Genomic DNA, 11,493 nt, shown 5'->3' with positions numbered 1-11,493 from the left:
GAGAGATACATCAAGTATTTCTGTAGTTTCGTTTTCCAATGTAACAATGAATATTGTTGAGGTAGAGTAGATCTGAAAAAACAAAGGAAACTCATGTAAACAAAAGCGCTCGATACAACTACTATTATTCATTTACCTTTGTATGAAATGAAGTCCCGATTAACCATTTTATTTTTACGGTTCGCCTTCGGCTCTGGTATAGCTTCGAGTTCGGATTCTGCCGTCGTGAGTCGGGAACATGGGAAGGCGACCGGTCGTTTTGAGAGTCGTGAGTACCAACCGGAATGTTCCTTCTGAAGGCAGATGCCTATTCGGGAATCTCTCCGCGTATTTCCTTCTCCCATTGGCGATATTCCTTCTCCCCATGCCCATATTCGTGTTCGACTGCGCGTACGCTTCGATCATTTGTATCATCTCGTGAATCGAGTAAATCATGATTCCTGATTCGTACAAGAACGACTTTGTGAACCCTCGCTAAGCTGACGCTGCGTTTAACTGATTTCGTTCACAGTGTTTTGTTTATGAACCTATCAAATGTCACGCGTAAGGGGAGATAGACAACAGACAACTGACTGCAACTCACGTTCATGGACCGTCCATGCCACGTTCAACCATAGTATAGTTCCAACGTAAATCGTACATTTTCGGCTGATTTGTCCAGTTTGAATCAGAGATCTGAACTGAATAAAAAATAAATATAAACCATAGATTCTCGGCTGGTAGGATTGAAATCGTAAGCAGGGGGAGAAATAAATACACAGAATTTTTATCTTGTTCGATATGCCTTCTTTATTATTATAATAGAAAAGTGAAATTCGGAAAGCTGTCAAAATTAGTTCTAGTCTACAATACACGTAACAACAGTGGTGACACGAGAACGTCGAGCGAACATATGTTTCGACACGTTATTTTCATATGCCAAACGTATGCATATTTGTCTCGGATTTTACTATTTTCGACTGCACTCCTTATGGATTTCTGTTTGATGAAAATCTTAAGATTAATTATTAGCGAATAATTTGGAATCTTGGATATGGAATCGAGTCGACGCCCTTATTGGGACTGAACATTCATCCATTCGTCACGTAGGAACATCGAATTCGAATTGACACACGAATACGTATTAAAATAATTCGGGTACTCGTTCAGGTTAAGAATGCACCAATTATACAAAAGGAAACATAAATTACGATGAGCGCACGATAACAGGCCTCTGATAGTAGCATGGATAATAGAAAGCATTATGTATATGAATCGAGATAGAATTTCTCTTATTAAACACGTGTTACGTGATAATTACGCGGTCCGTGGTATAATTAATTTTTCAAATTAACGACCGCCGCATGCGATACGATTTCAATTTATATAAACGAGTATTTTTAGATCTGTTATTAGTCGACAGGCTCGTATATTTTTTAAACGTAATAGAAATCTTTTGCGAAATAGTGGATCAGAAAAATAGGAGATATAGTAATCTTCCGTCTGTTCTGTTGGCGACATAAATTTCACGAACTCTTTTTGTTATATTATCAAGAGATCGTTTTAAATTTAGAGTGTGATTAAATTTCATCAAGAAACTAGTACGATTTGATATTCTTGCCTATAATTAACGAAATAATATGCATATAAGATGATACAGTTCGTTCGAAAGGAGATCTCGTTTGAAAATCCCCGCGTTTAGGGAGCGCGGTTCTGTCGACGAGCCGACAGGCGGCGGTAGCGGCGGGTGCGAAACGAGCGATCGAGTGTCCCGTAAAACCGCGGGCACAGATTTTCGTCCAACCACGAGAGGAGCTAGCAGCGTCGGGCCACGGCAGTACGAGGCGGCGTGGGGCTAGGGACGATGCATTGGGCTGCGACTAGGAGGCACTTCGGAGGTAGGGAGGGCATGCGAGCGGAGCACAGTTCAGTAGTCGCCATTGCAAGTCCCCCCTGTGCTCTCGTATTCGTGACACTCGGACGCGTGGAGCCGATTTTCCGCTAACCTAATCTCCCCGCGAGGGCCCAGAGTGTGCCCCCCCGATGCAGAGATATTGCACCGAGCTCACCGAAAGATTGTTGAAATCGCTCGATAAGGAATACAATGTAAGTAGCGGAATGTATCCGCGATGCGCCGTCCGTCCGTTCGCGCAAACGGCTATCGGGCCACTCTCGATCCCACCGTGCGCCGTGTGCCTGTACCAGTGGCGTGCGCGAGAGTCAACCGCGACAGTGTGAGAGTAAGCGGCGACTACCGCGTGTTAGTGGGCGACGCGTTTCCCGTCTGTACACGGGCCGCGGACCCAGTCGGTGACGGGTGTCCCCTGTCTCGCGCGAGTGTGTGCGTGCGTGTAAACGCGTCCGTCGTTCTCGTCCACTTCCACTACAGAACTCCGTAGCATAACCTCTCGTCAACGGCCGTCTCGTTTCCATCGGGATACGTACATGCCCCGGAGATCCTCCGAGAATCCGAGTCCCAATCTCTCCGTAGCTCTCGGTCCTTCGAGAAATCCAGTTCGAGATGAAAACGTCCCGGCTCGTACCTTCGTGCTCCTCGCAAAGGAAATCGAATTACCATCTTCTGTCCCCGAGCATACATATCATTTCGTTAACAAATATGTGGCCCGATCGCCGTTTAATCGTCGATAGACGCGTCCCATCGGGCAGACACTCGGACGCATCGTCAAGATTGCGAATGTATATAGACACGTGTTGATTATGTATTTGTATATTTTACGGTTCCGTAAAACGTAGATGAGATAATGATTCGCCTCTGCCTCCTACCAATTTAACCCCCTACCGATTACAAAATCAAATTCTACTGTAGCTCTTGTTGACTGATAGTAATTGAATCTTTTGTTATCGGAGATATTGGAATAAAATACGCGTTTCCAAATATTTCGTATTAATATTGAACCTACCCCTCGTCGATGAAATGACGTTTCTAAATTCTTTCGTAAGAAATTTGTCTGGTCATTTCGCGTAAGTTCTAATTATTATTTAACCTGCTGACAAACTAAAGTGCGAATGCCAATACTAAATTTAATACAAATGTAACAAATATGAATTTAGTGTACAAAAACTGTGGATTTAGTGTCGAACTCATATGGAACGAAGAAATTGAGATCATTTTCGAGTTTTATCAATTTGGTATTAACGTGTGTTACGAAGTTTAGTGAAATTGTTGTTACATTAAATTGAAGTGAACCTGAAGAAAAAACATAGTGCCAGGATTTTGATATTTTCTACAGTGCTTAGAAGATAATAAAAGAAACGTTGTTATGTATTCACGAATGATGTATATAAAAGCTTTGAAACAGTTGTAATAGAAGTACAAATTTTCATCACGTAATGTTGATAGTAGTTGACCAAATTTAACACTAAACCTTCTATTCATTTATTTAACCTACTAAATTCATTTATAAGGAATAATGAGAATGAGTTTGGTCATATTATTAGAGTTGTAATTTTTATGTAAGCTGGTGTCAAATTGAAGTACCAATGAAGTACTGAATTTCATTCAAATGTAAAAGAACTGTGGATTTAGTGTTAAATTTATGTTCTAAATTTAGAGAAATTTAGAAGCTCATTTTGGAGTTATATCAATTTATTCTTATGGAGTCAAATAGTACTTCACTATATTCAATTGTAAAGGAAGTAAAGAAGAAAATAAAGCCAGGATTTTGGAATTCTCTTCAGTAATAACTAATTGTATTAAGAACATATTTCATCAATAATAATGAGTACTTGAGAGACGATTAGAAAAGAGATATTGTTGATGTATCCAAAAGCTTAGAAACAGTTGCAGTGAAAATATAAATTCTCATCACAACGTTTCAACAATTCTCTTAACAATGTTAAAATGAGAAATAGTAGTTAAACGACTTCGACACTAAACCTACTATGTTAAATTCTTTTATAAGGAATACTAATTAAGCTAGTATTAAACTGAAGTACCAATGAAGTACTGAATTTCATTCAAATGTAAAAAATACAGAATTGTTCTAAATGTAGAATTAAGTATCTCCTTTCTGCGATGATAGGAAAAATATTTTTCCTACATTCTTAGAAACATGTAAATCATATAAAAAATATGAATGTTTTGGAAGAGTTTTTTTCTTCTCAATGTTATTTTGTTTCAAGTTTCTGATTCACATTTTTTGCTAACAAATGTGTACTTTTTTCGTTTATTATACTTGACGTATTCAAACATATTAGTGACAGTACTTTGAAATGGTCTCTGGTTATCAAAATATTAAGTTAATTTCCACCGATATTACTGAGTTTCATCAGCGAGAAGCTGCAGATGTAAGTCTAATGTTGTAACCATGAAGAGTCAATCGCTAATAGTTATAATGGTGATGTTTAAAACTCAAGAATAAATAACTTTTGCAAAGCATTCATCTTTTGATGCCATATTGCATAAGTGTTTTTCCTATCATTGAAAATGAAGGAGATATTTAGATAGATCTGTATAAATTTAGCATCTAATTGAATGAACTTCCTCGAATAAATTAGAATATTTGTTGCAAGTAATTAAAATCAATCTAGCGAGCTTTAATTTCATTATTAAATGAACGTGAAATGTCGACTAACGTTTGCGTTTTTTGTATCACGATTCTCAGGAATCTCTACTTATTAAATAACATAGTTATTAATAATTGTTAGGTCGTCGACATGGGAGCTGTTGTGGATGTCATTACGGCCCTGGAAAAGACGGCGATCACTAAGGAGGTGCTTGAGGTAAGAAATCGAATATTTCATATTCGATCCTGAACGTTGCAACATCCGTATTTAACCGTGTTGCACTGTACAATTGCATCATTCTCAATATGACTTTTAGATCACAAGACTTGGAAAGTACATCAATGAACTCCGGCGAAAAACGACGAACGACGCCCTGGCTAAGCGGGCGAAGGATCTGGTACGACGATGGCGTAACATGGTCCTGCCGTCCGCTCAGTCTACGCCGCAGCCGACACCAGCGGACACGGCACCGCCCGCCCTTAACGGGGCGAAGCCACATAGCCCAGCGTTGAGATGTTTCAAGCCACAGAGCCCGGCGTTGAAAGGCGTGGTGCCACCTCAGAGTCCCTTGCTGAGGGACACCACTGCGCTGAGAGTAAGCAGAAGATATATTCGCCGGCTGGCAGTCGAAACGCGATAATCCAGCTAAGCGTTGAGGAAAGTACTTACTCGGGCGGGCGCTGGAAACGACGATAGTTCGCCCGAGCTGCGAAAAATATACTAATCCGATTGCTGGAGAACGTAACGATAAGAGCGCTGGGAAGCGTTATAGTTCGCCGGCGCTTTTTGCTAATATTATTTTTAATTGGCAGTCTAAGACATGAAACTAAAGGATGTATAGTTTATTAGAAAATAAGTATCCTATAGGCCAGGCATGGGCAAATCATTTTTCCCCATACTAGTCGCTCTCCCCATTATTCGTAAATGTAGATACGTGCCTGTACGTTACATAGCGTTAAGCATCCCCACCATAGCCACTTTTGCCCATGCCTGCTATAGGCAATACTGTCAAAACTATTCATTAGAATTACTCGATAAACAGTCGTGAAATTTTGTTTATAAAATTCTAGAAATTTATCTTTATTTTACAGTTTTTAATATGGTATAACAAAATTGTTTATTCGACAAGAAATAAAGAACACAATAACTCCTTTTGCTACAAAATAAATATTGTTGAACAACAGAAAAATGAAAAAATAATTTTCCTGATTTTTATAACAAAACGAAAGCTAGACTTCATGTCGTTAAATCAAGATAAAAATCATGATCAATTTTTTGTCCACGAGTGATTTGACATCTTTTTTCTTATTACCCAAGTAATTTTTTATACTGTTTCAATTGCTGATGGATTTTTCGTCAAATTCGATATATGGAGTATAAGTTTCTCCTATCGAGCCTATCAGTACTTATTCCCTGATAAGCTATACGTTCTTTAGTAGACATTAAGTTTTGGACGTACTGCCAATTTAAAATCATATTAGGAAAAAACGTCCACAAACTATAACGTTTTACAGCGCAAGTTGTTGCTTTTTCTATCTCTCGAATTGTTTTGTTCTCCAGCATTCGGTCACATTACTATGTTTTTGGCTGTCGGCCGAACTGTTATTTTTTCCACTAACATTCGAGTAAGTATCATCTTCAGTGTTTAGCTAAATTATTATGTTTTGTCTCCCAGTCGATATTCACACGTTCACGACGGACTAAACCATCGACGGTAGGTTCATGTCTATCCTAAGAGATGGAAAGTTATCGCAATTGTGAAAAAAAGCGAAGCCCTCCCACAGCGAGGCCAGTAAATTCAAGCCTTGTCACGAACGTATTAAAAGAGCAATCGGCAATAATTGGTACGACGCAGGTGATAAAACACGCTTGTTGGGTTTTTCAGGTCCTCAGCCCGGTTTCATCTGTGCACAGCGATCATTCGCATTCTCCTAACGCGTCGTCGAATAAGCAGTCAATTACGGTGGGCAGCAACCACCGAACAGGTTCCGACGTTCCACCGACGCTGGGCTCATCCAGCCAACACNTGACATCTTTCTTCTTATTACCCAAGTAATTTTTTATACTGTTTCAATTGCTGATGGATTTTTCGTCAAATTCGATATATGGAGTATAAGTTTCTCCTATCGAGCCTATCAGTACTTATTCCCTGATAAGCTATACGTTCTTTAGTAGACATTAAGTTTTGGACGTACTGCCAATTTAAAATCATATTAGGAAAAAACGTCCACAAACTATAACGTTTTACAGCGCAAGTTGTTGCTTTTTCTATCTCTCGAATTGTTTTGTTCTCCAGCATTCGGTCACATTACTATGTTTTTGGCTGTCGGCCGAACTGTTATTTTTTCCACTAACATTCGAGTAAGTATCATCTTCAGTGTTTAGCTAAATTATTATGTTTTGTCTCCCAGTCGATATTCACACGTTCACGACGGACTAAACCATCGACGGTAGGTTCATGTCTATCCTAAGAGATGGAAAGTTATCGCAATTGTGAAAAAAAGCGAAGCCCTCCCACAGCGAGGCCAGTAAATTCAAGCCTTGTCACGAACGTATTAAAAGAGCAATCGGCAATAATTGGTACGACGCAGGTGATAAAACACGCTTGTTGGGTTTTTCAGGTCCTCAGCCCGGTTTCATCTGTGCACAGCGATCATTCGCATTCTCCTAACGCGTCGTCGAATAAGCAGTCAATTACGGTGGGCAGCAACCACCGAACAGGTTCCGACGTTCCACCGACGCTGGGCTCATCCAGCCAACACCACCACCACTCGACGGAAGCAGTGCCACGAACACACAGTTCAAACAAGCGTCTGCGAAAAGACGAACCGCCTAAGGAGCAACCGAGTTATCATCACCAGCATCACGATTCAGACTCAATCACCGAAAGTGAACCCTTCGTTAAGAAACAGCGTCTAAACGGCGAGAACATAAGTGGTAATTTAAATATGCAAGTGCCTAGCCCAACGATTAAAGAAAGAATCTCTGATCAGTTCGCGGAGTCTTCCACCGATCCTGACGATTCAGGACCAAAGAAACGCGGTAGAAAGAAGGGCAGCAAGTCTGCCAAGAAGCAGCCGGTGTTGGAGGATCGGGTGAAGGAGAAGCTCGCCAGCATCTCGAGGAATCCGAAGCTGAAGACGACGCAGGAGCTGTTGGCCGATCTGCGGGCGCGCGGCACCAACGCTACTAATTCGAGTGCTCTACCTAGTCAAAGCGCAGAATCGCCCAGCATGGAGGAGGTCGCGCTCAGGGGTAGCGGCGAGCAAAAGTTGAATCGCTGTTCCCAGAACAATCTTTCCTCTCACAGAAGTGGCGGTACGACCGGTGGCGAGGTCCGGGAGTCGCCGGAGAGCCGGTTGAAGCCTCCCACCGTTGAAAACAGCCACGACTTTTCATCGTCGAAGCGCGAGGAGTCCGGCGCGGTGTATAGAGAGAAGTCCGTTACGAACGTAAACGAGAAGAGTCAACCGGAACAGTGCCAGAGTCTGACCGTCGAGGAGATTCTGGCCAAGTTACCACCGATCGATCCCAGTTTGATCGATTGGAGCGAGTGTGATACGACGGAAGCCACCGAAGATCGAGACAGTGGCGAGTACCGACCCAGAGAGACCGCCCCGGAGGATATAGAAAGGTTACACGCGCAGTATATTGAGGGACTGAACGGGAACTACCAACCGAAGCTCTCCTCGTTGACCTCGGCTACCGGCGACAGGCAGCAAGAGGACGACAAGTCGGAGATCATCGGTGTAAAGAATGTGTATAATCAACCTGACCAAGAGTTTCGCGAATGGCATCAGATGCTGGCAAGGCCCAGTTACAATGGCCAGATCCTCCACATATTGCCTTATGTTATTATTGATTAGTAATTTTATTATCTTATTCTATTATTATCCTAAACAAAAAAAAGAACAACTTGTGAAGATTCCCTGCGAAAGAAGAATAGACCGGCTGCTTCAGTTGGTCCATTAAAACTGATTTCTATTGCAACTCGTGATTGCTCTTTATTTCATGCGAATGCTCACGTTTGTAATTCTACCAGCCTGTTTCACCGTATCGATCCCCCCCTCCGTCGATCGTATGTCAATGTGATCGACGTGATTTCATTTTAGACCTTGGTCTCCTCATCGTCGCCACGAAATTATCTACCATTGGTTATTATTGTTATTGTTGTTAATATTACTGCATTATTACTATCGTCATTCTCCGTCATTATTATTATTATTATTATTATTATTATAATTTTAATTATAATTATTAATCGTTATCTCTTTTACGCGGGAGCAAGAGCAAACACTAAAGAAAGCGGGGAAAGCTTCTCGATATTATAATTTAGTTGCGAATGCTCGATTTCAAAATGGTACTCTTCGAACGCTTCTCTCTTTTCCTGCGTCGACGGTATTTCTTTTTATAAATACCGGGAACTACAGAGTATCGAATACTTTTTTTGTTTAGGAGAGAACAGAGAATATAACTCCGACTCGAATCACTTCCTGTAAGTTACGCGATCTTAGTTTGTTTCTTTTCTTTTCGTACAGATTCTGTTTTATTTTTCGATTGATATGAGAAGAGACGTAAAATCAAACGGTGTCCACGGTTCTTGGCCTATGAAAAATGTTTCATTTCGAAAGTATCAAAAGATGCACGATGAAAATTAATAATAAAAGAAAAAAAAGATTACGAGTATATGTAGTAGTCGTCTTGGTTTTGCTGTAAAATATTGTTTGGGTTCGTCGTTGAGACAAATATTACTTTTAAGACATTCTCTCGCGGGATGATATTAGAAGAGGTGTGCAGAGACAATTATGGCGTTCACCGGTTATGCATCGCCATAATCTGTCTCGTACGCTTCTCCACGTATTTTGTTTACGAATTTAAAATATTTATTGAAGAAAAGTGTTGTACAGAGGAACTACCCTTCACCTGAATGTAACAACGGAGGAGATGATTTTTCGCGCGTGGTAAAAGTAGTCGAACCGAATATAACGGGGCCTTAATTAAAAGTAAACGATGAGAGGAAATGAAAAATAAGATGAAAACGATATTTGTCTAATGAGGTATTACGTTGCATACACGTATAGACGATTCTATCCAAGGAACAGGGCGCGTTTTTCTATCCGGATTTCGTTTCATCGTCGCGTGAAACGAGGTTAACGATAAATTGCCGGTAACAGTAATTATTAATTGTTCTCGAATGAGGCGCGTCGCGTGCAATGTCCAATTCCGACGGAACGTCGCGATTTACCTGTTTTTATTTACTTATTTTTGGTGAAACGATCAAGGATGGGAAAATGTAAATACTTGGTTCGGAGAAACACTGGCACCGAGACATATTAACATTTTCTTGTAATAACCAAATAATCTTATGTGTTATGTGAACAGAGAATAAGAAATGATCGGAGGAGAAAGAGGATGTACATAACTTGTGCAACTATACCGTGTATAATGAAAGCTTTGTGAAATCATTAATTGAATTAGAAAGAAGAAAACATCTGACTTAACATGTGTTCGTTTTTTGATGAAAAAAAAAAAGAAGTTACCTTCTGTTCGACTTGCGTTTGCAAAACAGAGTGAACCTCGAGAGCCTGCCGAAATCATGATGATTTTCCCTCACGAATTATTATACCGAACGGATTCGACGATTGGACGAAGAAAGAAAGCTAGTGAGACGTCTCCAAAAAAAACGAAAACAAAACTGTACATAAATTCCGATAGTTTCTCACGTTTATTGCCCGTTCAGATTAATTATGAGGACGCATTGCTTTACGAGTATAACGATAAGTATTTTGTTTATACAGACATTTGTATACCTTTGTATTTAAGAATTAAAAAGACACGAGTTAATATAATTAAAATATCACAATACACGTAGCAGTTTGAACAGTTGTTTCAGCGATTGTTTTCATTGATTTTTATTTCGTTACGCGATTATCTAGATCTAATTTATTTCGTTCGTAGCCTTAGCTCATCGATTTTTCCTAATTTTAGTTACCCTGATTAGTTTTCAGGAAGTATCTTCTGTGTCTTGTTCCCTGTGAATTGATACCGTGAAATCTGAATCCACCAACGCCAGGTATTATCAGCTGCAAGCACAACTGATGTATGCTTATCCCTGATAGCAGTTTAGTTCCCGAAGCACCTATAATAAACAGGAGTTCGATATTTCTATACAGGATGCGATTTCTTCCAAAGTAATTTAAGAGCGCTTATCTTCAATACGAACCCCCGTGCCTTTTGTACCTCCGCAACTCTCGTAACGCTCGATTGTTCGAAGAAAGTAACGACCAAATAAAAAGTGGAACGACTACGTGGTAAAACAGAATAATAACAATGGCAATTCCAGTACGAGATTTAATTTAATTTCGATTCAATTGTTGAACGACAGATGAGCCTGGACATTTGAGATCTAGATTATTTAAACAGAGTTCAGTAATAAACCAGATTACAAAATTGTCGATCAGTGATTTATTCCTGCAGTAACGAGTTTTATTTCATATTCATTATGATTTATTGTTACGACGGGTTTTGCGTTTGAATTCAAGCATGTGGGAGATGATTTCGAAATCGTTTCTTCGCGTTACGGTGCCATCTGGATGTACAAGTATTGTCAGGTGTATTAAAATTACAGACTTGGAACGTCTGCACTCGTTTAACAGCTTGGGATAATTATTTTTGACTCATTTTTTATCGTGTTAGTTTCTCTTATGGAGGTAAGACCCAAAAACAGGAAGAAAATTTATACCTCGTTTCCTTCAATGCTCAATTATTAGATTTTCTATAATTGCCTAAAGATTACTTGTAGAAATTAGTCTTATATTATTATTGTTTTACATTTTTGAAACGAACTGTAAAGAAATATTTTCAAATTGAGTTACTTTTATGGGGACAAGACCCAAAACAGTAATAAATCTATGCTTCATTTTCTTCAATGTTCGATTATCATCAGATTTTCTATAATTGTCCAAAGACTAATTGTAAAAATCAATC

General features: G+C 39.8%; 1 protein-coding gene across 1 annotated transcript; it reads left to right on the top strand.

Annotated features, from left to right (window-relative positions):
* The first annotated feature begins 1,841 nt into the window (after positions 1-1,841).
* MED26 (mediator complex subunit 26) lies at positions 1,842-10,377 on the top strand. The gene is made up of 4 exons (XM_026819336.1): positions 1,842-2,085; positions 4,648-4,722; positions 4,823-5,101; positions 7,128-10,377. The coding sequence occupies exons 1-4, from the start codon at positions 2,023-2,025 to the stop codon at positions 8,370-8,372; spliced, it is 1,662 nt and encodes a 553-aa protein (XP_026675137.1). The 5' UTR covers positions 1,842-2,022; the 3' UTR covers positions 8,373-10,377.
* The last annotated feature ends 1,116 nt before the right edge of the window (positions 10,378-11,493 follow it).

The sequence above is a fragment of the Ceratina calcarata genome, unplaced genomic scaffold (genome assembly GCF_001652005.2).
Source record: "Ceratina calcarata isolate Rehan_Ccalc_2016 unplaced genomic scaffold, ASM165200v1 scaffold15.2, whole genome shotgun sequence".
Classification (NCBI taxonomy): domain Eukaryota; kingdom Metazoa; phylum Arthropoda; class Insecta; order Hymenoptera; family Apidae; genus Ceratina; species Ceratina calcarata.
This window is presented reverse-complemented; position numbering and strand designations above follow the sequence as displayed.